Source organism: Drosophila simulans, chromosome 2R (genome assembly GCF_016746395.2).
Source record: "Drosophila simulans strain w501 chromosome 2R, Prin_Dsim_3.1, whole genome shotgun sequence".
NCBI lineage: Eukaryota > Metazoa > Arthropoda > Insecta > Diptera > Drosophilidae > Drosophila > Drosophila simulans.
In genome coordinates this window covers 10867547-10893522 of record NC_052521.2, presented here as the reverse complement: position 1 = coordinate 10893522, position 25976 = coordinate 10867547, and the positions used below count along the sequence as shown (strand labels likewise).

General features: G+C 43.7%; 5 protein-coding genes and 1 long non-coding RNA gene across 8 annotated transcripts; 3 read left to right on the top strand and 3 right to left on the bottom strand.

The window, feature by feature from the left end:
- Nucleotides 1-334: 334 nt before the first annotated feature.
- On the top strand, nucleotides 335-1224 carry LOC6734349. Its single transcript, XM_016182114.3, has 4 exons — nucleotides 335-495; nucleotides 575-703; nucleotides 772-897; nucleotides 969-1224. The coding sequence occupies exons 1-4, from the start codon at nucleotides 429-431 to the stop codon at nucleotides 1184-1186; spliced, it is 540 nt and encodes a 179-aa protein (XP_016027425.1). The 5' UTR covers nucleotides 335-428; the 3' UTR covers nucleotides 1187-1224.
- Nucleotides 1225-4867: 3643 nt separating this feature from the next.
- Nucleotides 4868-5337, top strand: LOC6734348 (E3 ubiquitin-protein ligase RNF4). Its single transcript, XM_002081333.4, has one exon. The coding sequence runs from the start codon at nucleotides 4936-4938 to the stop codon at nucleotides 5239-5241; it is 306 nt and encodes a 101-aa protein (XP_002081369.1). The 5' UTR covers nucleotides 4868-4935; the 3' UTR covers nucleotides 5242-5337.
- Nucleotides 5338-7266: 1929 nt separating this feature from the next.
- LOC6734347 (cytosol aminopeptidase) lies at nucleotides 7267-9345 on the bottom strand. Its single transcript, XM_002081332.4, has one exon. It carries the CDS (start codon nucleotides 9179-9181, stop codon nucleotides 7532-7534), a length of 1650 nt encoding a protein of 549 aa, XP_002081368.2. The 5' UTR covers nucleotides 9182-9345; the 3' UTR covers nucleotides 7267-7531.
- A 90-nt stretch (nucleotides 9346-9435) lies between these two features.
- On the bottom strand, nucleotides 9436-12370 carry LOC27209463 (pre-mRNA-splicing factor syf1 homolog). The gene is made up of 3 exons (XM_039292854.1): nucleotides 12223-12370; nucleotides 10134-12164; nucleotides 9436-10074 (listed from the first exon to the last, which is right to left on the bottom strand). Exons 1-3 carry the CDS (start codon nucleotides 12265-12267, stop codon nucleotides 9499-9501), a joined length of 2652 nt encoding a protein of 883 aa, XP_039148788.1. The 5' UTR covers nucleotides 12268-12370; the 3' UTR covers nucleotides 9436-9498.
- Nucleotides 12371-12628: 258 nt separating this feature from the next.
- Nucleotides 12629-25308, top strand: LOC6734346 (CDK5 and ABL1 enzyme substrate 1). Of its 3 annotated transcripts, none has more exons than XM_039292855.1 (9): nucleotides 12629-13101; nucleotides 14142-15414; nucleotides 22341-22724; nucleotides 22792-22918; nucleotides 22980-23128; nucleotides 23742-23774; nucleotides 24069-24186; nucleotides 24257-24441; nucleotides 24575-25308. In XM_039292855.1, the coding sequence occupies exons 2-9, from the start codon at nucleotides 14564-14566 to the stop codon at nucleotides 24918-24920; spliced, it is 2193 nt and encodes a 730-aa protein (XP_039148789.1). In that variant the 5' UTR covers nucleotides 12629-13101; nucleotides 14142-14563; the 3' UTR covers nucleotides 24921-25308. The 3 variants fall into 3 exon arrangements, with proteins under 3 accessions (XP_039148789.1, XP_016027423.2, XP_039148790.1); XM_039292856.2 differs by lacking the exon at nucleotides 12629-13101 and adding an exon at nucleotides 13711-13830; XM_016182115.2 differs by lacking the exon at nucleotides 23742-23774.
- LOC123327152 lies at nucleotides 19042-19613 on the bottom strand. The gene is made up of 2 exons (XR_006541658.1): nucleotides 19301-19613; nucleotides 19042-19193 (listed from the first exon to the last, which is right to left on the bottom strand). It is a non-coding gene; the product is annotated as an uncharacterized LOC123327152 (long non-coding RNA).
- Nucleotides 25309-25976: the final 668 nt, after the last annotated feature.

Here is a 25976-nt window from a genome sequence, read left to right as displayed (position 1 = left end):
AGGCGGGAGAATCGAGATAAGACTGCTTATCGATCGCTGATAGCAATCAAACCACTCGGAAGTGCTAAAAATCGTGATAATTATAAGTGTGTGGACTATAAAAACTGAAGAACTTTAAGTTAGCCCATCCAAAATATCATTCACAAGGAACTAAAATGTAAAACTTAATTATAGTATGTGAAAAATATCCTTACTCATTGGAAAACTCCTTTAGATTTACTCTTTCTGTTGAAGTTATTACAAGAACACCTTGTCAAAGTAAATGACAAATACTTATAGGAAAAAACCTTGATAAGACGCTATCTCATTTCATCGATGCGTCGTTTTGGTTGCAATCGCGGCATTATCAGTTTGTCTCTTCCAGTGGCAACAACGAACGCTCCTCTCGAAAATATATTCGCCCAAAACAATCTTATATCTTATCGGCAATGCCACTGAAATTTCATAGATTGCTGCTGCCGCTGCTCCTGTTCGCTTGTCAACTGCTGGCCGAAAGTGAATTGCTTTCCTTGGACTGATCATATATACGGGCATACTAGCATTTCATCTTCCCAATCCCCTCCTGTAATTGCAGTTCCTCAGTGCTTTCACTTCACCTGGCTGGGTGCCTACGCGAATCACTCGAACATTCAGTCGGAAAGCTGTGAGTCCAGAGTGGGTGACTTCAATGAAATACCCTGCGCAGAACCATTGGTTTTGACACGTAAGTATGACGCCTTGGCAGAACGTATGTAACTTCTAATACCCTTTCTGAATATACCCTTTAATTAGCCGACGATACAGTGCCGGATGTGAAGGCTCTGTGGCAGAATAACACCGAGGATCGCGACAACTATCTGTGCCAAATGTCGCCGGGTCGTTCATGTGTGAAATACTCGTACATATTCAAGGGCGGAAGTAAGTCCACACCCCTTTTCCCACAATAAAGTCGCATCAAATCCAGGCGAATAATATACGAAATCTTTCAGTACAAAACATCACGTACATGTGCGCCAATGTAAACAGCACCAACGGATGCTATCGACAGACCCATCCAACTGGTATGGTTGTGGAGGCATGTGTCTGCACCTCCCGCGTGGGCTTGATACCCTGTAATGGCTGCTCGAAGTCGCAGAGCGCCGTGCTGGGCTCGGCTCTTTGTTTGCTCGGCCTTTATCAATGGCTAAATAAATATCGCATAGTTTGAACTGCAAATACACACGATTTCGCCTTTATGTAATGTGACATTTCCGCTCTTTTGATTTTGACAAGTTTTTGCGCAATTTATGTGTGCACTCTTTTGTAGGCCATGTATTTTTGGATTTTTTACTGCCGCTGTTTTTTAACGCCCCTCCAAATAAACTGCCATAATTTATTAGCTCGCCCATTAATCAATGGCAATGGTTGATGATGACAATGACGTCCGTTGTGCAAAATGCATTTCAGCATAGGAATTTTGTTAAATAAATAAATGAAAATACTGCACATAAATCAAGCCACAAATTTTACCGGGAATTCATTCTGATGGGACTTACTATAAGCTACTTTTTTTGCTTTTTAAGCCCAGTTACTTTGAAAGTATGAAGTGCGTGCAGTTTGCATTCCATAATCCTCTTGAAAGATAAGGTTTGGCAAATCCTATCAAGTTGTATTACAATTAAATTTCCCTCAATAATTACTTTAAATAAATAACAAATGGCCAGACATTGGGGGAAAGGGGCGGGAGTTGGTAAACAATGCAGGCGATAAACGGAAAACCAGAAACACAACTGCTGATGGGACACACTGCGTATGAGAAATGCAGCGAACGACCATCGGGGCGTATGCGTAATGGCAACCGAACTACTGGAGTGGGTGGAAGGCTGTTCCGATTGGGAATGCCTCCCAGTGGCACCATCGGGCTCAAATAAACTAATTTTAATGCCTTCCATTGTGGCCAGAGCACGCAGTGCGGCTCAATTGGGATGCGAATGCCAGCGCCAGATTGGCGATGTGGAACGGGTGGGTCGGAACTGGTTTCATCTCCCGAATTGCACAAGATATTCGAATATTTATTTATTTAAATTTTTCAGCTCAACTCACAGGCTAGGCCAAAATAATAGTTATAGTTGTAGTTATAGCAAAAGGTGATATCATATATTTAATGAGGTTGTACCTTAGTTGTTTCATAAAAATAAAAAATTAAAATATCTTGATATTATTATTGATATTTTCTTTGAAATTCTATTTATCCTTGTAATTTTCTTTGAACCCTATAAATTTGAACGCGACTGTCGATTTGCAATGCAATACATAAAACGACCAAAATAAAAAAGTGCAGAAACTTCAACAGCCATTTGTAAATTATGCCTTTATGCGTTTGTATATTAACACTCGAAATTCGGAATTTGTTTTTTCCAACGCCTCTTTTGACAATATTTATTGAAATAAGTTCGTTTAAAATCCTGTTCCAGAAGCTATTTTTACTTTCAAAGAAATAGTAAAAAGCCTTTAATTATTCCTTTGAGAAGCAAAACTGATTATGAGCATGTCAAAATAACACAATTTGCACCAGCAACAAAAATGACAAAAATGCAATGGAAATATTTATTTTAAATCTTGCACTTTAATTTTGCAGATATATTTATAACGAGCAGCCAAAATAATCTAATAAGGTGTGCGGCATCCTTGCAAAGATCTTCAGTGATTTTTTTGTAGTTATAATAAATAATAAATAAATTAGTAATAATTAAATAAACGAGCAACTTTAATGAGTTTGATTATGTTTATAATTATGGAATATTTGCAGTAGAATTTGAAGCACTGACAGCTATGAAACGCACTGTCCTCTCGATGGCTAATATTTTGGATTTATGCATGTATGTATATAGTATGCATTAGGCGAATCAACCGATTGCCAGCCATCCAGGGCTTATCTTCCAGCCGACTGAAGAGGAGGAGCAGTGTTAAAAATAAATAAATAAACATAATTTGTGCAGTTGCCGTTTATTGGGTGGTGGTGCTGCTGGTGGCAGCAGGATTCAGACCCCGACTCCTAGGAGTCCCAATATTTTGCCATGTTTATGCAGTGTCCAAGTTGTTGTTGGCTATTTGTTTAGCATTTTGCCCAGACAGTTTTATGTACCGATAGATACGAAGGCAGCCAACAGTGGCCAATGCACAGTTTCGACGGGAGGTTAGATGGCCAATAATTTATTTGTCCGTTTTATTGGTTGTTTAACAAGCAATGGCAAAAATAAAACTAATGATAACCGAAATGTGATAAGCGCCGAAAGGGGTAATGACTGATTGATGTGCGGCGATAGGGGGATTTGGGGAAATTGATAGGTTTATGATTTGATTTATCAGGGCGTAATCCTCTAATAAATGGCCAAAAAGCTGGGGATTATTTGCGGCTTTTGCTTAAAATTAATTGAAATCTTGGCTTAAGTGTGGCAATAGAAATATTTTCATGAAGTGTTTTTTTAGTAATTGCGCGTGAATCATAAGAAACAGTATGTTTGAACACTTTCTAGTTCATAAAATCTAGTTATGCCATATTTTGTGAAACATTCGAACCAACTTCAAGATGGCATTCAACAATTTAGATTATTTTCCGTGCGCGCACTCATTCATATTCACCGCACGCGCTCAATTATTCATTGGCAATTTTTTGCTGCAGCTGCGATTGCAATTTGCAAATGAACCGGCCGTGTATTTATTGTGAGTGTTTTGAGGGACAAAAACAACTGGGCAAGAACGAGCCAAGGAAACCGCAAAAACCGCACCGAATTTAGCACTGTGCTTGACCAGAAAAAGCGATGGATTTTGCGGGGTATTCGGGATGAGGGGGTGGGGTTCGATTGTTGCCCAGATCGAATGCATTTCAATTCAACGCCGCACGGTCAAGTGAAGCCTGTCAGGTCGCGGGGGGGTCACCAAAAAGGGGGTTATGCTGTGCAGAAAGAGTTCGCTAGCAGCGAAAGGCGCATCGAAATATCAAGTATACGCAGCGTGGCACATGACATTTCTTTGGTTATTTATACTATGTGGCAGCGAATCGAAATGCAAATGAAAAGCACCGCAGCGCAGGACCTGCCGTTAATTGGCAATTTATAGCAGATACCCAAACGCTGCCACGCCCCCTCCCCCACTCCTCAGCGCCCATTTCCACGTGCTCGCTCAAGTGAAAATTATCATTTGCCGTGAAACTAAATCTACGTCGCCCCACCAAAGGCAACAAAGCAAAAGGCAATGCTAGAAAAATGTACAGAGACACCCGCAAATGAAAGAAGAGAAAGTAAAATGCTAAAAGGTACGGAAGCGAAGCGAAGAATTGAGGGAATGGAAAGCCGCACAAAGTCGACAAAAGTTTGGACCGCAAAAGGCAACAGCCATCCCAAACCCCATAACCTCTTAAATCGAGCGGATGGTGTGATACCCAAGGAATATATAGACGAAAATCGGGTTAATTCATTGGACAGAAGAGGGAATGCCCTGAACTAGACTTGGTTTTACCTTTTTTCTTTTCATCGCGCTGTTAAATAATTTTTTTTATTTTATTTTTTTTTTTTTATTATTAAACGAAATTATTTAACTGAACTAGACTTGGTTTTAACTTTGTTCTTTTTATCGCGATGTCAAATATTTTTTTTTTTATTAAACGAAATTATTTAGTTGAACTAGACTTGGTTTTACCTTTGTTCTTTTCATCGCTATGTTAAATATTTTTTTTTATTATTTTTTTATTTATCGATTTGGCTAGCCTTCTTGGACAACATAATCCAATCGGTATCGATTTAAACAATTTTTAACACCTAATTTATTTACAAAGAGCAATTTGAGCAATAAACTAAATGCTTAAATAAAAAAATATGTATGTATAGATTTGTAGGCGTTGCGTTTTATGTCAGTTCAAAACACAGTTCCATAGCTCAGAAACATTTCATACCCAGCAGTCCGCATAGTCACTACAAAATGTCCTCGGAGAAACAGTGTCCCTGTCGAGGATGCCGCCTCAATGTTCCCACCGAGATCATCAACCTGTGCAGTCCAGAGAAGCAGTCAGCGAAGCGCCTACGCCGTGATCTCGGAGATCTGGAGGACACTCCCTACAAGTGTCCCATTTGCATGGAGAATGTGCGTCGACGCCAACCAGCTGCCACACCATGTGGCCACGTCTTTTGTATCGACTGCATTCAGAAGGCCATCGAGGATTTTAAGAAGTGCCCGATGTGTAACAGAAAAATCACTTATAAGCAATTAACTCGAATCTTTCTTTAAGCCAATTTCAAGTTTGAATTTAAAGTTTATGTTGCTACGTTATGTGTTATTAAATTTACTGCCTAATTATTTATAAAAAATAAACTCGAATCTTTCTTTAAATCAATTTCAAGTTGAAGCTTAAGTTGCTACGTTATGTGTTATTAAATTTACTGCCTAATTATTTATAAAAAATTAACTCGAATCTTTACATTTTTTTTAAGTTATGTTTTGAGTTTACTTATGTATTAACTTTATGTATTATTAAATTTCATTGCTTTCTAAACGAAATTCTAAAGAAATTAAAAAAAATTGTTTTTAAGAATTCATACAACGCATGGACTCCTTTCGCGCTAAAAAAAAAAGGGTACAAACATGAACCCAACCAGCGATTTATCGCATTTTGCTGTGGTCGGCATTAGTTACGCTGAATTTTATCACAATTGCAATTCTTTCTAGGCGAGGACACCACCGAAACGGCGGGCGCCAAAAAAAGGATTTCATTTTCATCTATTTTTTGCCATCCCTTCTCCGCTGCCCTTTGGGCTGCAGCCAAACCAGGCCGACGGAGGAGGACCCTACCCCGAACCCAAACCTGAATCCGTAACCGTATCTCTATCTGTATCTGAATCTGAGTCCAGACCCACCGCTGCCTTGGCAACTGGCCGAATATCCGAAACCGAATCTGGAAATGCCCAACGCTAATTTCCACGCTATGCCTTTAAATAATCATAATTCGGCGCTTTTTGTTGCTGGTGTTGCGGCTACTGGTGCTGTAAATGATTAACGTTGGATTTCGAGGGTTAATGGTTGGGGGAGACTCTTTAAAGTGCCCCTCCGTTGACTTGCATATTTTCAAGCCTGATTGCTCATTAGCAAAATTCATTTGGCTGCACTCCAGCGAAAAAGGGGAAGTCCCGAGTTATCAGTTAGCAGGCATTAAGTGTGGAGGGCAAATGTTAAGCGCTTAAAGAAAAGTCGATGGCGTAGATTCCCTATTCTGAGGTGGAAAAGTTGATGGCTTTTCAAAGAATTCCATTTATGTTGAAGATTTTCTTAGGTAATTGGAGCATCATCTTGCCATTTAGTGAGCACCAGCTTAAGCAAACATGGATTTTATAAAGTTATTGTACTGAATATATTTTAACAGATATATTTAATTCTTTTTTTACTTTTACTTTTCTAGTAACAAGCACCTATATGTAATGTTCATTAACAATTATTTCTTATTAACAACTAATTATATGCCTCCTGCAAATATTTTCTACGACCCTATTGCAGTGTATTGCCAAAATAGAAAAGTGCTAAAATGGTTCAAAAATTATCACTTTGGCCTAATGACTTGTGCAAAATGTCGCCGTATTAAGATATTCGCGCTCTTCGCATTTTTAGCTGCCAAGGGGTTCCTTCAAGTAGCATCCTCCCTTATCTCCTCCCAAATCCTGGAGGAGTCGGCTTAATTGTCAAAAATTGGAGCCATGGAGTGGTGAGGGGTGGGGGCTGATAGTTGATGAGCTGAGGGATGAGCGTTAACCCAGTTAACCCATTAAAGCCGTGCCATAAATTCAAAGCCACAACAGGACAGCGGCAGCAACAACAGGAGGCGCCTTTTACTTTGTGGCCTTTTGTGGGCCGGGCTTGGCCCCTTTTTCGACTCATTAAAGCCAACTTCACGCAATTAGGCTAATAAGCCGCCCTCGTAACAGAGCTGCAACAACAAGAAAAGGGCCAAAAGCAAGTTTGGAGTGGGCCATGTAGTGGGCCAAAGAGCTGGAAGTTCTGGAGCTGTCAAGTTTATATAAAACACTTTCCCTGCGCTCCCATTTCGCATTCTCGCTCAATTAACTGAAGTAAGTAGCATTTGATGTGATGTGTAAAAAAAACTTAAATAATTAATGCTAAGCCCATGTTAATTATAGTTGAATCCACCAATTGTGATGATCAGTGTCCGTTTATACGGACGGACAGGCAAACGGACGGACCCTCATCGATAACGGGATTTTACAATATATAAAATTATTAAATAAAGTAAAGTAACCCTTAATGTTGCACTTATAAATCATTTAATTCTGTGCAGCTGGGAGACGATCCATAGAAGCCAGTCGAACTGCTTCCACCATTAAAAACTGACCTGGTCCATTGTCCGTAAAACTGTCTTCAATGTGTCGTAACCCAGCTGCTCACGGAACACTAAACCAAAAATTTGGACATGGAAAGAACAAACACCAAAAACGGACACGTAACAAAAGTAAAATAGAACGAGCAACGTGGTAAACTAGCGCCACAGGTGCGGACGATCCAGAGCCGGAGACTACTTGCTATCCGGACAGGCCATCTGGTACAGGAACTGTACGATGGTGCGGGTGGGTCGGCCGGTCATTCGATCCTTGAGCAGATACGGCAGCGGATTGTGGCGCGTCAGCATGCCCACATTCCGGATATCAATGTGGGCCCAATCCGCGCAAGGAACCATTTCGTGCAGCACGGCGGCAGCGATGCAACTGGAGGCGGGACCAATGCCCCTATTGCTGATGTCGAAGGTGAGGTTCGGGGTCACCAGCTGCTTGAAGTAGCGCCACAAGGGCAGCCTCCATAGACGATCTCCAGTGAGGCCGCCTGCCTTCTCGAACTGCTTGGCTATGAAATTGGAATTGGTGAACAATCCGGCAGCCGATTCTCCGAGGCCAGCACAGACGCCGTAGCCCACGGTGGCCAAGTCCACCACCAGACGAGGCTTGTACGTGGTCTGGGCAAAGAGCAGGGGATCCGCCAATACCACCGTTCCAGCTTTGCTCACATCCACAATTCCCATCGTCTTGCCATTCAGCAGGGTGACCACATCACCCGGTTTCACAGCCATTCCCGATGGCATATTCTCGCAGAGCGGCAGTACGGCCGTGATGTTGACAGGCAGGGAGAGCGCCGCTGCAGCTCGAATGGCGGCCACACAAACGGCTGCTCCGGCCATGCAGCCGCGGTACATATGCAGGCAATCCTTTGGCCGCAGACACAATCCGCCACTGTTGTAGGTCAAGCCCTTGCCCAACAGCAGAATGGGCCGATCCTCTGGCGCTGTGCCGCAGTAGCTGACCTCCAGGACAACCGGTGGCTCGCAGCTGCCCTTGGCAATCATTAGAAACGAATTGAGGTGATTCATTTCTATCCAATCCATGGATCGCACCTCCACGGAAACGCCGCACGGACACAAGGCATCCACCGCCGACTGGGCGAATATGGTGGGGGTCATTTGGTTAGCCGGCGAATCGCTTAATCTTCGAGCCAAGTTCTGAGATTCGGCCTTGAAGAGACCCCTCGTCCAGGCATCCACATCCGGGGAGTCGTACAGATCCAGTTTGGGTACATGAGTGCGATCCTGCTTGCGCTTGTTGCTGTTGTAACGCCAGATGGCCAGGGCACTGCCCTCTGCCGCCTGCTCCGGATATTCCATGGAGTCCACAAAGACTTCCGTGCAACCCTGCAGTTGCAATGCCCGAGCACCGACGCCAGCGGCCACGCGGGCATTCTCCATGCCCTCGTCGATATTCTCCAGGTCATTGAATCCGGCACCTTCTTGGCCCAAACCCACCACAGCCACTGCCCGGAATTCGGCATCCACGTTCATGAAGACCTTACCCTTGCCCAGTTCCCCCTTGAGTCCAGTTTCGCGCAGCAGCTCGGAGACCTTGCCCTGAGTTCGGTCGTCGAACTTCTCGCCGCTGGACGTCATCTTGACATCCTTGCCCTCGCCCTCCTTGGAGTAGACGCCCACCACCACGCCCTTGATAACAGTCTTGTTGTCACACTTGTCTGCTAGTCCCCTCCAGATTTGAGAATCCGCTGGCTGAAGTCTGTGGTTAAAAAGTGGTGTTCCAAACAGATTGTACGATTTCCAGGGTGCTGTGAGCTGTTGATATAATCTTGGATTGCGCGTAAAAGCACTGATCATGCGTGTGGATGCCATCTTCGAGATACACGGTGTGTGGTTTCCTGGTTGGTCCGCCCTTGCGCACGTCTGGGTAGCTTTTTTAGATCACGAAGTGCCTAACAATTTTGTAAAGACAGTAGAAAGTGTGTTCCTCCGTTTGACCTAAGGCTATACTAACTAGATCCACCAAAGCGCAGACAATATCTGACAGGCCCTCTTCGTTTGACAACAATTAATATCAAACTACCATTTAAGAATCTAATTGAGGCCAGAACATAAAAACAGATCAATTACAATTGTAAAACTTTCGACACACATGTATTTACCCCGAAAAAGAAGTCATATATAAACATTTACTCTCCATCAGAGTCGCCTTGATTTGATGGCTTGAGGCTGCCGAAGACCTTGGCTGGAATGGCCTTTTGCTCGAAGCGCAGTTTCTTCATGACCAGGCCTTCCTCGTCGGTTTTCGTGGCCGCTGCACTGGCCTGGTTATCGTTCGTCATCTCGTTCTCCTCATCGCCGTCCTCCTCCTCATCGTCTTCGTCGCTGTCTCCAATGTCGATCTCATCAGGATTGACGACCGTATCCTGTTTATTCTTAGCACCACCCTGCGTCTCACCGCGCACAAACATAATGTTTGAGGCCGCCTTCTCGATGGGCTTCTGTTTGGCCTCGACTGCCGCCTGGCGAGCTTTCTCCTCCAGCAGCCGCATGGCATCCGGTCCAGCTCCTGCGCCGGCATCCGCAGCCGCTCCGTTGTTTGTGCTCAGGAATTGGGCGGCCATCATGTTCACCTGCGTATTGTAAGTGGCCTGCACGGAGCGCTTGATGCGCAGCATTTCGCGCATTGTGTCTTCGTTGCCGTGACGCACTTCGAACTCCTTCCAGGTTTGCCAAAAGTCTGCAGTGATGCGGGGATCACAAACCTGAAGAACGCAAATAATAATAAGCTTAAGTGATGCAATAGGAATCTATATAAACATACCTGTGAGCAATGAGCATAGATGGCCCTAGCTCGATCGACTTCGCCCAACTTCGTTTCCAACTCTGCGAACTTGACGCACATGTGGCGCATATTCTGCTCGGGCAGCGATTCAATGGCCTTTTCATAGATCTCGCGGGTACGTGGCAGGCCATAGATCTCGGCTGCCTTCTTCACAAATATGTTGTACATGTCGAACATCTCCTCCTCCTTTACAGCAGACGTGGCGCGATCATAGACCGACATGGCATGCCGGGCGAGACCGTGCTCCTCTTCCAACTTAGCATACAGTAAATAAAAGTACTTAGCATGCTCAGGAGGACACTGATCCAGGCACTGCTCGAAGAGATCCCTGGCTCGTTCCAGTTTTGTGCCGCCATAACGCTCCAAAAATTTGGTTAGGTAAGAGTTCCAGATGTCGTAGACATTGGGCCACTTGAACAGAGAGATGCCCTTCTCATAGGCTCGGTAGGCTTCCTCAAAGTAGTTGTGCTCCTCGAGGAACATTCCGTAATTGATAATGATCTGTGGCGTACAGATCTTCAGGTCGATAATCCGCTCGTAGACGGCTTTGCAGGTCTTGAAGGTGCCAAATGACTCCTCCAAGTCAGCGTACATGGACCACACTTTTAGCGAGCGATGAAGGCGCGCCTGCACCGTCTCCGTATCATCATAATAGGCAATCTTTCGCTTCGGCATGGCCGTCGCCCTTTGCATCAGCTTGAGTGCCGCCTCGAACTGCTGCTGCCGTAGCTCCATCTCTGCCCATTCGCACCACACCGCTGCCAAATCCTCTACTTTGACATACTCAACCTCAGTGCCGCGTTCGAAGACCACACGAGCATCCTCCACCTGTCCGTTGGCCTCGTAGAACTTGGCGAATTCCACCCAGAGGGTGTGCAGCTTGCCGACCGCCTGCTTCGGCTGCACTGTTTGCACGGCCTCGGTGTACGTACTGATGATCTCGGCGGGCTTGTCCTCGTACAGTGTCACCCGCTTGTGCCACTCGTGCACGTTGTGCGGATTCTGGCGCAGGAGCACACTATTCAACAGCAGCAAACGGCGCTCCATGAGGTATTCGAAGCGCGAGAGCCGCAGTTCGACGTCAATGTCATCCTCCTCGGTGGCCGCCTCATTGGCAGCTACCTGTTCCATGCGTTTGTTCAGCGAGAGTTCCTCGAACTGTGCGTATTCATCAAAGACTTGGGTGAAGTCTCTTACGGTGGTCACAGTTTGAATGGCTTCCTCGTATATATCTCTTGCCCGATCAAATAAGCCGGAACGCACATAGTAATCCGCCAGGGAGTTCCACAGGTGGCCCAGCTGATCGGTGTAGCGACGCAGTCCACCGCGAATGATGGCGTCCACATTCAAGGAGTGCACCTTGTGTGGATTCTTCGAGATGAGGTCGCACAGTTCGTTCCACAGCTGATGATTGGACTTGCCGTGCTTGGAAACGAAGTGTTCATTGTCGACGATGTGCGCCAGCTGCTGGGCAGCTTCGTCCAGCCGATCTGCTTCTTGCAGGTAGTCCACATACTCCTCTGTGTCTTCGGGGAAGAGTTTCAAATATCGACGGTAGACTCGTAGTGCTGTTTCCGGCATTTCAAAGCGGCGTACAAACTTCAGATACAGTGGCCAAATCCTGCCGTGCTGCGTGATGGGCAGAGCCCTTAGAGCTCGATCGAAAACATGCCGGGTGCGGGTCACCTTGCACTGGGAGGTCATGAAGGCACCGTAGTCCATCCAGATACGTGGCATTTTGTGCATAAAGACGAGTGCGCGCTCGAAGGCACTGTTGACCTCCTCGTACATGGGATCCGTGGGTATCTTGCCGCGCACCTGCTTCCTGCGGGTTCTCAGATAATTGTGCCAGATCTTATAGCTGCCAGGAAGCTCCTTAAGAGCACGCTCGTAGACCATATTAACACCATTATTCGGCGCTTTCGCTTTGTGATCAATGTAGCGCAGCCAATGTTTTACGGAGTAGGCGTTCCGAAGGATTTCCTCCTCATACGGAACATCCTCCACTTCCTGTGTGTGAAAAACTTGATAGGTTAGTTGTCGTTTACATATATTTCATAATACTTACGAAATTGATCTCCAAATTCAGAGATTTAATCGTTTTTGTCACCATTTTCCGCGATTTTCATGAAATGCCGCAAACAATATTTTTCTCATGCGCGTCCCACGAAAACAGCTGATCGAAATGGCGTTGCCAGAGGGTTAGAAAAGTGGTGGTATTAAGATACCGCGGTTAATACCAAATTAATTAAAACCTAATTAATATATAAACAATTTTTTAAAAAATACAAAAAATATTTTTATAAAACTAAGATAAGTTAAGCTTGTGTAAAATTTTTAAAAAATTTTGAACATCTAGAATTTTCTAAATGCACCTTATTTAAACGTTGCAATGATGGTCAAACCAAAACAATCGTGAATTTTCTAGAGTACCATTGCGGTATATTTTACCTCCCTTTGAACTGGTATTTCGCCCTTCGCCCGCTGCCCAACACTGGCCGCAGTTTGTGAATTTTTCGTAAGCCCATCTGCAGATGTTTTCGTCGCTGCTGCCAATATTTTGACGTTCATACCGTTTGCGTATTTCGCAGAGACCAGTTAACGCGCTCGTAAAATCGCAAAAAACACACTTAACGCGTTCGTTTGTTCTGTTTTTGTAAACACATTGCAATTGGCCTGCATTTTGCATAATTTACGCAACGAAGCAACTGCGTGAGTGCACCAACCAACACACACACACACACACACAGCCGTGCAAAAGAGAGCCAAAGAGAGTGAGGAGCGCAGGCGAGTTGGCAGCCAAAGGCAAAAAATCAAAGTCTGTCGAAAATCCACCATAAAAATAGATCAAAATGACGCGCTTGAAACATTTCTCAGCATAGAACGACTATTAATCGAATTAAGTTTTAAATAATACCCAACGACCGTGGAAAAACCAAACACAGTGGTAAGTAAAAGCGGAGGGGAAAACAGGAAAAAACACGTCACACGTGCGTGTGCGTGCGAGTGTGTGTGTGTGCGAGCAAGTGAGTGGGTGGGTGTCATAAATATTTTCGCACACACTTGTTCCTGCATTGATTTTACATTTTTCGCACAGGCTCAAACTTGTGTGTGCCGCACTCCAATTGGTCCAGGTAAATCCAATTAGACTGGATCCTAGGTAAAAAAAAACCACCACCGGAAAATCTATTTCCCCGCTTTCCGAACAGCTGTTTTTGATGGTTCTGAAAAATTTTCCACTCGCTCTTGTTGCCCGAGGGAAAATTTTTGGGCATTTTAGGGCCTCCCGTATTGAATGTAAACAGTAAACACACACGAAAGTACGGAAAAGCGCTTAGATTTTCCTTGCCGGCTGTGGCACAATCTCTCTCTCACTCTCTTTACCGCCCCCTCTCTTCGCACAGGTGCCACCCACTAACCTGACACACTAAGCCGCCCGCCAGCAACAACAACAGCAACAAAGGCGGCTAAAACCACTCTGCAGCTTTGAGCCGCATGCAGCTTTTTTAACAGCCAGCGGAAAAGCTTTATCAATCCAGTTGGCTAAAATCCCCGCAAAGATACGGTTTATTTCAAGGAAAACTCTTAATTCTTAAAATTAAAAATGAACGTTGTTTTCAAATGAGATTTTTTTAAAAGATTTCAAACATGATTATTATCCACTTTACCAAAAATGGTAATTAACTTACAAGAGTTGAAAACCCCATAGCATATTCACTTTAAAATAGCTTAAAAACATTGCGAATTATAAACTATGATATTGAGATGCCTTCTGCTAACAATATTATATCATATTCAATATTTTGTCCACTGAGCATCAGAATGTGTTGACCACCAATTTCCCCTGAGCCACCCACTGCACTTTAACGAATATTCCAGAAACGCTCGGAGAAAGCTTCTCTTGGCCAAAAGCAGCTTTCCTGCCGCTTTTTGTAGTCTCATTTATTGATTCCCATTGCTCTCTTCTGTTCTTATTTCTACTTGCAGCCAAAGCAACGCAACGACGCATAAACGCTAGTTAATAATAAAAGTGCATAAAATATTCGTATTTCAAACATCTTCCGTCATCTAAAGTGCTAAAAATTCGTCACCATGTCGCGTTCAAGTAGTTTGTTTTTTAATTCGGCTGCCAAGTTAGAGACTAAAAAACTTAATTGATTCGATCAAGAAAAGTGAGAACCACCAGCAGTGAAAATACAACAACAGCAGCATAATCACTTTCGAAACCAGTTTTTTTCGCGAAGAGTGTTCCAGAAAAGTGCAACATCACATTCCCACACAGTATATGCACACACACACACTATACATACATATAGGTACATATATCAGAGCATCCAGAGCATCCAGGGAAACGACCCACAGCACCCACTTCGGTTAATCTCGCTTGGTAATTAAGGGTTCATCGCCTAATGGCAAGTTCGCTCAACAAGACGAGACACAGGCGCAGACTGGCTGCGATCTCGTTCCTATCGAATATCTCGTTAGATGGCACCCATCGGGACACCAAATTCGGCGCAACATTCGGCAGCAGCCTGCTCTGCAACCAGAATAAGAACCCATCCTCGCTGGGACTCGGCTCGGGGGGCTTTCATCCGCACTATCAGCAGCACCACCATCAGCGCAGCCACTCGGCGACGCACCACAACCACCAGAAGCGGCATCATACGCAGCAGCAGCAACAGCAACACACCCAACAGCAGCAGCAGCAGCAGCAGCAACATCAGCAGCAGCATCAACAGCAGCAGCAGCAACATCAGCAACACCAGAATGGCGCCCTCTGTTCGCCGCTCCTCTGCAGCGCCGATGTCCACATGGGCATCGATGGCGGCATCGGGCTGGGATTGGGACTGGAGGACTGCGCCACCGGTGCCAGCGATGGGGACGGGCATTTTAGTGAAACTGAAAATATGGGTCAATACCTGATGAACGTCCTGCCGGCCGCCGATCACAATCGCAGCAGCATTGTGCCGGCCGAGAGACGCAACATAAAGCGCCCGACCTCGTCGGGTCGTCACAACCACCAGGCACCGGGCAATGGCAATATGGGCAATAAGCTCCAACAGCAGCAGCAGCAGCAGCTCAAGTTGCAGCAGCAGCAACAGCGGCAGGCACGGAGTTGCACCGCCGGCAGCGGAGGATCGGGTGCCGAGAGCGGCAGCGATTCGGACAGCGTCAAGATACCGCTCAAGGTGTCCAATCTGGGCAGCGGCGGTGGCGTGGCCGGCGGAGCGGGCAGCAAGCTATTGCCGCTGAGGGAACGGTGAGTAATCAGTGCACAACTCTAACGAAATTCCAATTCATGTTTGTCATATCAGTGAACTATCTTAACTTATTATGGTTTCTAATCAGCATTGTGGTAAGCAGTTGCTAAAAGTTGTAATCAAATTAGTTAGTCAAAGTTTTTATAATAATATAAATTAGGCGACTATAAGTAAGGGAAACTACCTAAATATTCAAACAGGAAATGTGTTAAGTTTTTGCAGCTCGAATTTATGTTTTTCCAATTAAACGATCTTCTATCTTCTAGACTCTCAGAAATAGATTGACACGTGACGTCAAGTGGACAGTTTTTCTCAGTCCAATCGCAATATTTTCCAACCATAAATTAAAATGAAATTCGCTGAGTATTCCTTTGCTCTTTGTTGATTTATAAATAATTCGAACGCTACGAGAAAATGAATCATGCCGCTTGATCGCTGAACTTTTGTTGCGTTCAATTAAGCTGTCGTCATAATTGGCATCGATTTTTCCCCTCCCCTTAAATTTGTTAATTGAAATTTCCGCTAAGTTTACGTTAGCCAATTGACACTCGGTCTCTAATTTGCTTACGAACAGAAGGCTCAGCTTGATCGAAAGTACCGCGAAAGCAAAACACTCAGCTGGGCGGTCTGAAATCGAAAATTATTTATAAACATAAGCTTGTGAAAATTGAGAGAGCACTTTTCCCGATTGTGACGTATTTTCGCAGATGGCGAGGGACTATTTGCACGTTTTCAACGCCTGATGCTGCATAATTAGTGGTCTGTTGCCGGTCGCTTGGCGCTAAAAATAACGCCTGCCCCAAAATAAAATATTTTGATCGGATTAGGGGTGGGAGGGGGTAAGAGGCCTGTAATCAAATCGGCTTCATTCATCAACGTGTGCCGGCTCAATTAACGTAAATTAGAGAGCGTGCCCGGCCGAAAGCTGTGCAAACAATTGTTTGAATTGAGTTGAATTGAATTGCATGTCGAGGGGCGTTCGTTTAATTCGGAACTTTTGTTCCGAGGCGCCAGGCATTTTGTCACGCACTTAAACGGCCTGTCAGCGTTGAATCATGGGTATTATATCTATCTAGGTGTATTAGCGCAAAGTAATTACGCAATGCCGAAATGCGTGTGCCATCGGTAACGCTCGTAAATCGCTAGCGAAACGCTCGTAAACCGCTCGCAAACCGCCTTGAACTTACGCCCCCCTCGGCGACTTTCTTTGTCTTTCTCCGCGCATAAAGCTAAAGCAAAGCTAAGGTGCATCTCAGAGCTTTCACTTCCAATGCCAGATACAAGTTTCGTTGAACTCGTCGAATGCGCTTTGGCAAACTGACCTTGTTTGCCACATACATACATGCAGCGTTGCAGTCGTGCTCCGCTGGCGTTTCGCTATTTCTGCCTAGCGTTTTCGGTTTCGGTTTCTTTCGCATGCCGCCGCCACTCAACTGGTGGCTAACCCGTTTTTCCGTGGGACTCCGTGGTTTCCACAGGGGGTATGGGGAGGAAACTTATTGTCATCCATCCGCGGGTTACATACTTGTAGATATGCATTTGGCGTGCAGCCAATTGGCTTGTCAGCGACCTGTCATTGCCACTTGCTGGGGCAAATCAAATTCCCGGGGATTTGGTTTTAGTTTGGCAATAACTATGCTAAACCTTGAGAAGGATGCTATTACTATACCTCTTAATTAATTATACCATAAAACGTTTATTAATAAATATATACATTTCGTACATATACGATCTTACTGCGCCATGAAAGCTAAACTATCGAACGAGCTATAAAGATGCAAATTTATAACTCTTCGTACGCTGAATAACAAATAGTCAACGAATATCATAGGAAAAACTAGAAATATACTTCGCAAATAGTAAAAAGTATACATTTTTATCAGGATTTCTTTGCATTGAGGTTCTTTGATCCATTTTGATCAAGTCGAAAGCTCTAAATTTTGATATTTTAGCACCTTATCTTAGCGATGAACTAGCAATAGATCATATACAATGTATGTACACAGGACAATCAACTGATTAGATTAGTTAGAAAGATCTTGATATACGACGGATAGTCCTATCATGAGATCTTTTACACTCAGCAGGTTTATCTGGCGTGTGGAAATGATCGAAGCCTCAAAGATTATAAAAGCACTCGATGAGTTATCTCAGTGACGTTAAAGACTTTAATTAACGGGTAGTTCTTGTGTCAGCTGATTTTAAAATTATATATTAACCCTTTCATATCATATAGATTGATATTCCGTTTATCATGACTCAGTACGTGAACAATAAAAGGGAATTTCTTGCCACATCATCAAGTTACAAAGTATTTAAGCGATTTCAAATATGTATTCCCAAGTGCTCCCCAGCTTCTCTCATTTCGCGGCAAAAAAAAATAATATTAATAAAAAAAAAAAATGAATCCAAAAAGCAAGTTCTGTTTTTACCCACCAATCTAGGGTTTCATTACTATTTCCGCTCCGGAATGGGATAGCAATTTTGTTGATGCCAGAATTTGTTGAAGAGGCAAATTGTTGCAAACAACAATATTGTGTGTTATGCGGAATCGTTCGCATTTTTCGGTGTGGGAAACTTGCCACAAAAAGCTGCGCAGGCGCAAAAACAAACTGCGTCGCAATTGGCAAAACCAAAACAAACTACTTATGTCCAGTTTTTGTTTTGAAACCTGAGCTGCTTTATGTGGAGTTGGCCAATGAATGGGAATATGGAAGAGTGAAATAAAAAAAAAATAAGAAAAGAGCTGAAAAAAAATCCGCAACTCTACCGAAAACGTAAACAATTTTTTTATTGCCCCATCTATTATTTTTATTCGTTCTCAGTTTTCACTTCCTCTGGCCAAAGGTTGCGTCATGGCAATTAACTTGATTTAGGGGAGTGGCCCGGCCCTTTTTTTCCATTCAACAGTCGACGAAGGACCTCCAGCCGGCAAAAGGCAAAGCTTAGCATTGAACTTGAGCTTTTTGTTGGCCTCATCCTCCTGCTGGCTGCCTCGTACCAATTTCAATGTCAATGTCGCCCCAGCCAGCCAGCAAACCTGTCCAAACAGCGGGCAAATCCTCCGCGCTTCCCCCCCATCCCTCCATCACTCCACCAAACTGGGTAACCTTGAGGCAGAGTTTTATGCAATCGACGACGTAATAGGAACCGGTTTCCCCTGTTCTTGTTTGTTTTCGTTATTTTTATTCGCACTACTTGTGCGTTTCAGGGGTTCTAATCCTTATGTTCAAGGACATGTCGTTTCGAAAAGGGGTTTCTTTTGTGCCGGCGGGTTGGAAAATGTGTGTCAGTGGTGCAAAAAGCTGGAAAAAGCTATCTAATTGTTTTCTGTGCATTTGGAAGCTCTGCTAAAGTCAACACAGACCGCCATAAAGCTCCATTGCCTCGCTCGTCGGTGAAGAAATGAACGATAAGCCCAAAGATGACATAGACACACCTAATCCGTCCGATTGTAAATACATATATTTCTTGCACCGCCTTTGTGGACTTGATTGCACATATGTAGTAGCCAAAACAAAGACGACCCCCCTGCGATAAATAAAGCTCTCTTCTTATCGACTAAACTTAATGCTCGCTGCTAGTAACTGCGACTTAATATATATTTAATCGACACTTGCTCGAACTCCACGTCATTCTCAAGTCTCTTTATTATGTTTTATCTGTTCCATTGTATTTGAAGGTAGTAAAAGCGGTTAAAAGCGGATAAAATGGGTTACCGTTTCACTGATTTCTCGCTTTTCGCTCTTGCCAAAGTTTTTGCTCTTGAAGTTAAGATCTGTCAGTAGAATGGGAAAACAGTGGAAACGTGTTATTATCTGCAATTTTTTCAATGCACACAAAATATTGAAATCAAAAAATGGAACAAAAAACTATTAGACACACCATTGTGTTTCTTTGTTTGTGCTTTTTATCGACAGCCTTCAATTGGACTTGTAAATAGACAATATTTTTTTTTCTTTTTTGCCTAGTTGCTTTATGTAATTACTTTCGGCTTGTGTAAACATTTCGATCGACGTTTTTGCCCGTCTCGTCCGAAAATCGCTGGCGTTTTTTGGCATTCCGTTTTGCTCGCACTGTTTGTTTACAAAACGCTTATTCTTTGGTTACGCCTTCCTTTCCTAACGCGATTATTGTTATTGTTGCTGGATGTGTTTTTCACCTTATCTAGAACACCATTTCGTTCCGAAATCCACTTTTGTTCGAGGTGAAAGGGAGCTACTAGTATATGACCGGATTGATAATGCTGGAATCGATTTGCGTCATTGCCCGCCAAAACAAAGACTCAAGTGGCAATTGCTAGTTATTACTTTCAGTGTATCTTCTACTAGGGTTGTTTTAGATAATAATAGAGTAGTGGTTATTTCCAGTTAATTGGAGTATCTTAAACATAAGAAATGCACGTAATAAGTACATGTTTATAAAAGTTGTATTTGCCAGCGGTTTGATAGCGTTTCTCTAGCGATTCGAAAGCGTTTTGCTGGCGTTTTTAAACATCTAACTTTTTTCTAAAAGTTGTGGTGTTGTCAAACATGTTTTAATAAATTTACATATTTATTTTAGTGTATTTTTAGTTTTTGTTTGTTTTTGGCCTATCTGGCTGAAAGCTTTTATCAGCAGCTTAAGCTCATGGGCACGTGATCTGGTCAAACGATAGCTTATATAATGAAACTTACTTCCATTAACATCTGTTTGCACATAGCCAGCTGATAGCAGCAAAAACAACAAGCCACGATGACAATAACAAAAGCGATTGCTGATAAAAGCGCGATTGACTCAGTTGATTTGATTGCTTCACACACACAAAGAAATAACATTTAAAATGGAAAGATATTGCAATTAAAATATTGTGTTTTCTTCGATTAAACTCTGGGCAGATTTATTTGCTCGCTCTCTCGCATGCAGACGTGAAAAGTATATTTACCAAAGCTCTTAGTAGCAGTTCTCGGTCAATATTTGCAATCAAAATAAAATCAGAGAGATAGTCTCTAGGAGAAAGACATATGTACATATCTTCAGATCTGCACAGCTGGCAGATAACATCTATAGGATTTCTTTCTTTATATAATACAAGGCATGCAAATTTGCAGAGTGACTTGAATTTTATATTTTTTCCTATATTTTTAACTTATCGGTTATAGCAACAACAGAACTCATATCAGATTATTCACGATTTAAACATTATGCTATTAGCAGAATATGGAAAGAATTTGATATAACATTCTGTTAAAATTACAGTACTGTGAACTTTATCTAATCCTGTTATGAGAATTTTCTAACGCAATTCTGGCGATCTATAAATAGCACCGTACATATTCGAATGTTATGTAACATGAAGAATTGAAAAAATTCGTTGAAGTTTCTTTCAATTCTGCGACGGTTCAAAATATGCTGAATCATTTTTCTTTCAATTCATCAAATCTATTGTTAGAATTTAAATATTGTTTGCTTTTGTCACAGGGGCACAGCACTTCATAGACGGAGTTTCCAAAAACGATATTGAAATAGAAAAACTATAAATACCGAAGTATACATGCACACTTGTTTGAGTTGCAGTGGTGGTCTATAGACTCGCTCCCTCTCGCTCGCACACGCACTTTGCCCAACCTCTTATCAACGCACACACACACACACAGAAGCACACAAACTCATTAGCGAGTCAATAGTTAGACGAACAGAAAACACAAAAGCAAACGCACAAAAATAAATGTTTGCTCGGCCCTTTACTTCTTCTTCGGCCAAACATACACACGCACACACACACATTTTGGAGTTATAGCCCCAACCATCCCCACCCTCTTCTTCTTCACTGATGTTGTAAGCATGTAAAACTAAATTCCTGCTGCTAATTCTGTGCGCCTGTTAAAATGCTCCAACTAATTAACGGGTTATGACAGCCTAGGCGCCACCTCCATCATATTTTTGGGTTGGGCTTGCATGGGGTTTTTTAATGAAAAGCGAACTGCCTTGCACTTCATCCAGCTAATTAACGCAGAATCGTCACCACGACGAACTTGAGGGGAGTTTGCGCACAGACCCTCCTGCCCCATGCCCCCTGCCCCCTGCCGCTGCAGAAGACCACACTTTTTTGACTGTAACCTCGACCTAGACCAATTATCCCAAGGTAATCAACCAGGCGCACAGATGCCGTGAAGATGTTGACTTCAGTTGGCTAATTGACTTGCGTTGCGGCTGCCCTTCGGCATTGCACATGTGTGTGCGAACGAGAGTGCGAGTGTGTTTGTGTCGATGTGTTTGTTTGATTTCCAAAAATACACAAGCGATAAGCAGCGGGCCTCTACTTTGATCGCCCTTTAAATGCACAAGGGAAAATCTTTCTGCCTCCGCTGGCTTTTCTCTCCGTTTCTGCGGGCCTGTGAAAATATCGATCATTGCGTGAGGGGTGTGACAATGGGCCCACGCGATGCAGAGAGTTCCAGAGATGCTGCTCCCACAAGCCCACTTAAAATGGCTAAAATTAGCTATAAACTAAAAAAGATTGTTAAACAATTTAGAGCTAAGAGCTAACTAAAGCTAGTTAGAATATAGTAAGTATAGTATAATTATGGTTGGTTATGTTACATCATAATTCAAGCACAAACTTCAATGCTTTCATTTTAAAAACTTAAAAACTAATAACCTTAAAATAAATAATCGTAGCCTAAAAAAAAATTTTTTTTTTTTGGTTAATAGCTAAACTGACAACACTAGTCTCATCGCTGGCATTTGTCATTGAATTTATAAATACCGAAAAAAGCGTATTTTAAAGTAGCAACAACTTGGGGCGAAAAAACCGCCTTCAAGGTCCAGCCCAGCGCGTTTTTGTATCGTTTTGTGCGCGTTTTTCACGCTACTTGCGTTGTTGAGCGCCTGTTGCTCCTTAGATCGCTACAATTCTAACCGATCTCCTGCTTCTCGCTTGCAGCACCTTCAGCAATGGGGCAAGCGATCAGAACTTGCAGCCGGAGCGGAGGGCACGTTTGAACACGGCGCCGGGTATGCGGGTGGGCTCCAATTCGAGCATTGCCATGGGCGGCGGTCTGAAGCGCACCTATGTCTTGAGCGGATCGAGCGTCAGCCACATCACCGACGACAGCAGCACGGAGAGCCTGACTCCGGCGGGAAACTATGCGGGCAGTTTCCGGAACAGCCTCAGCAAGTCGGTCCAGATCAGCGATAGCCGGCGTGGAACCTCCGGCCAGCCATTGGGACTTGGACAGGCGCGGGATGAGCGAATGGTGCTGGTGTCGCGCAAGATTCCGTTCTTCATATTCTCCTCACTTCCCTACTACAAGGGCAAGAATGGAAGGTGAGTTGCAAAACTAGATTCTAATTATTAAATAGTAAAATTATAATAATTATGTTCAAATTTGCAGAGCTGAGTTTCGCAAGGAGGATCGTCGTCGTCGGAATCCATCCACTTCGCGTCCTTTGAGCTCGATCAACGATGCACCATTCGATCCCTTTGATTTGCTGGGAATACAGAAGGCCGAAAGTGGTCAGGTAAGTCAATAGATTAACTTAACTGGAACTGATCTTAATAATAACTACAACTTATTTGCAGGACATATCATATGGTCATCTGCTGATACCTTCACGTCAGTACGAAAAGGAGCGCAAGAAGCATGGCAATGCATCGGCGAATCCTTCCATCTTTGAGAACCAAATGGAGATCACGAGCACAGCGGCGCTCAAGAATCATGGCATTGCGAGGTTGGTGCCGGCTTCCAGTCTGCCAGCATATTTTGCATCATCTTTCGTATCATTTTTGTTGAACACACATTCAATCAGCTCCATCTTGTCATGCCCATGAACCATTCTGAACATTCATTGAGCGTCATATTGCATGGTTAGCCATACCGAACGACCACTGTTAACTAATAATTCCTTTGTCCGATCGAAGAGCAAGTAGCCAAAGAAAGAATACAGATTTCCCCATTCCATTAAAACCTAAAAGTAAACATAAAGCTTCTTTGTTACCTTCTCGCATTACTCGTTTATTGGAGACACTGGTTTAGCTCGTGTTTGTCAACAGCCACAAAGCTGACCCAGCAAGACCTGAAAATCTGACTCATCAAGAGTTGAGCGTGATATTACCCAAACCAATAATTATAAATTTACTGAAGCTCAGCACATTGTTCGCATTTATATAATCCCCAAAATCGAAAGATATTTTTATCGCTTGATAAGCTAGAATATTCAATTATTTTCTTTGTTTTGGTTCGGTAATAGTTGACCCAAAAAAAAAAAAAAAAACAAAAATAAAACCATTATGTGCCATTAACTTTTGCTAATTCATTTAACGCTTTGCACTACTTCGTTTCAGCACAAAAACCATAACCAAACGTCAAGGCAAATGGTAAATTTTGAAAACAGCTAATATGACAAAAAGAAAACAGCCAACCTAGCTATGTTACTACAAGCTTCAGTAGTTGAATTGCTGTAGTTCCAAAGCCTGGTCGACTGCCAAAAGCTTCTAGCCCACTAACCAAGTTCACCTATCCCCACATACACACCTCCAGCCACCCACTCTCGCACACATCCGACGAACAGCAATGCTTCGACTAACCCAATCCCGCCTTCTCTCACGCGCTATCTTAGCATATGATTCGTATTTTATGTGCATCCTAATCAATCGAAATTGACTTCGCAGGTGCTTCACTTATGAGAACAACAACCGCAATAGTGCAACCAGTCCGACGCCGGACATGAAGCTGGATATGGACATAGAGAGTGTTATCCTGGGCGGAGACTCGTCGCGTGGTCAGGTGGTAAGTTTAATGGTTCCCTCTATGAAAGTATATCCTTACTAACTAGAGTTTTGTCTTGTGTAACCCACAGTACTCCGCTAGCATTTTGGACGATCCGGAGTTGATTGCCGGAAAGCATCGCACGTTGCTGACCTTCACCTCGTACATGACCTCGGTCATTGACTATGTGCGCCCATCCGATCTTAAGAAGGAGCTGAACGATAAGTTTCGCGAGAAGTTCCCCACCATCCAGCTCACGCTGAGCAAGCTGAGGAGGTAAGACAAGGCATCTTTAAGGAATGGAAATAGTTAATTTCCATAGAAAGTAATCTTGAGAAAGTGAACCCATAGCCTTCTTTCGGTAACCATTTAAAGGAACAATACTTAACCATTTACGTTTCACTTGCAGCATTAAGCGCGAAATGCGCCGGATCAACAAGCTGGACTCGCGCATCGATCTGGTGACCATATCGCAGGCGTACGTGTACTTCGAGAAGCTCATCCTGGCCAATCTGATTAACAAGAGCAACCGCAAGCTGTGCGCCGGCGCCTGTCTGCTGCTCAGCGCCAAGATGAACGACGTGAAGGGGGACGCACTCAAGAGCCTCATCGAGAAGACGGAGAGCGTGTTCCGGCTGAATCGCAAGGAGCTGATCTCGTCGGAGTTCGCCGTGTTGGTGGCGCTGGAGTTTAGCCTGCATGTGAGCCGGCACGAGGTCCTGCCGCACTATCAGCGGCTGCTCTACGAGTCCTAGGACTGGCCCAAGCGCTGCGCCGAGAAGAGTTTCCTGGCGGCAGCGCAGGCGGTACAGCAATTGTGTCGCAAGGGCAGTCGCAAGTAGGCGTGCGTACTTATAGCATACTTTCGGGTGTTGGGTTTTCAACGATCGTATTGATAATATTGCCTAGGCTTAGGGCGTAGCTAAATAAGTTTTGCTAAAACAGTCACAAAACTACAAAAAACAAAAACAAAACAATTTAAAAAACATAGAAAAAAAAGAACAATTTACATATACGAGTATATCCCAACATTACCTTTGTCCCTGATTCCTAGACTCCTAAGTGTTTATGTTTAAATATGTTTTCTTGGGTTTCTGTTATAGACATTTCAAAAATGAATAAACTAAAGTTAACCAAACGAAACCCACTTATGTATGCATTTGATAAGTTAAGCGCTTATCAGCATTCTGTGCCGCCGACTACTGTAGTTGTAATGTTAATTTTATTCAAATTTCCACCGGCGACGATCTCTGCCTGTTGCCGTTTTTCTGTTAGCCGCATGACCAAAGCCAGCTAATCCGCCCCGGCACACACGAAGATCCCACGTAGAAGCTAATCCCCCGCCCTTAAGCCACGTCGTTGGGATTCAAATTGGATGGGCTTTGGCGGGGGACTTGGATGGCCCATCAATCAGAAATCAATAAATAACTGACGATCGATTATTTGCTAGCGCAACAGGCGCTCAGCGCCCAGCAACAGGTGGTCAAAAAAAAAAAAAAGAAAAAGAGTTCTCTTTCTCTATAAACAAATACGACCGGGCGATAACCCAAAAATACGGGCAACTCAAACGTGTGCGGAGGGGGGGTTCGTAGTCGGATCCGCGGGGGGCGTACATACGTGCCTGCACATCGCCTTTTGTTCAACTCGCTGGTTGTTGTAGTGTCTGTTAACTCTTTTGTGATAAGCCACAATGTTTTTGCCTTTCGGGCGGACAGCAAATGGGCAGAGGTGGCTGCCGCATGTAACGCGATGCAATCGCACTTAGCGTTTCGCCTTATCAGCAATATGGTTTTCGATTCTGGGGCTTATCA

What these genes read in the sequence shown, in the direction of transcription:
- LOC27209463 (XM_039292854.1), bottom strand. Translation starts at nt 12,267, where the DNA reads ATGGTGACAAAAACGATTAAATCTCTGAATTTGGAGATCAATTTC. An exon ending in TGAATTTGGAGATCAATTTC is followed by an intron (nt 12,165 to 12,222) that starts GTAAGTATTATG and finishes TTTCACACACAG; the next exon opens with GAAGTGGAGGATGTTCCGTA. An exon ending in TCTATGCTCATTGCTCACAG is followed by an intron (nt 10,075 to 10,133) that starts GTATGTTTATAT and finishes TGCGTTCTTCAG; the next exon opens with GTTTGTGATCCCCGCATCAC.
- LOC6734347 (XM_002081332.4), bottom strand. Translation starts at nt 9,181, where the DNA reads ATGGCATCCACACGCATGATCAGTGCTTTTACGCGCAATCCAAGATTA.
- LOC6734348 (XM_002081333.4), top strand. Translation starts at nt 4,936, where the DNA reads ATGTCCTCGGAGAAACAGTGTCCCTGTCGAGGATGCCGCCTCAATGTT.
- LOC6734346 (XM_039292855.1), top strand. Translation starts at nt 14,564, where the DNA reads ATGGCAAGTTCGCTCAACAAGACGAGACACAGGCGCAGACTGGCTGCG. An exon ending in AAGAATCATGGCATTGCGAG is followed by an intron (nt 23,129 to 23,741) that starts GTTGGTGCCGGC and finishes ACTTCGTTTCAG; the next exon opens with CACAAAAACCATAACCAAAC. An exon ending in ACCAAACGTCAAGGCAAATG is followed by an intron (nt 23,775 to 24,068) that starts GTAAATTTTGAA and finishes TTGACTTCGCAG; the next exon opens with GTGCTTCACTTATGAGAACA.
- LOC6734349 (XM_016182114.3), top strand. Translation starts at nt 429, where the DNA reads ATGCCACTGAAATTTCATAGATTGCTGCTGCCGCTGCTCCTGTTCGCT. An exon ending in AGAACCATTGGTTTTGACAC is followed by an intron (nt 704 to 771) that starts GTAAGTATGACG and finishes CCCTTTAATTAG; the next exon opens with CCGACGATACAGTGCCGGAT. An exon ending in GTACATATTCAAGGGCGGAA is followed by an intron (nt 898 to 968) that starts GTAAGTCCACAC and finishes GAAATCTTTCAG; the next exon opens with TACAAAACATCACGTACATG.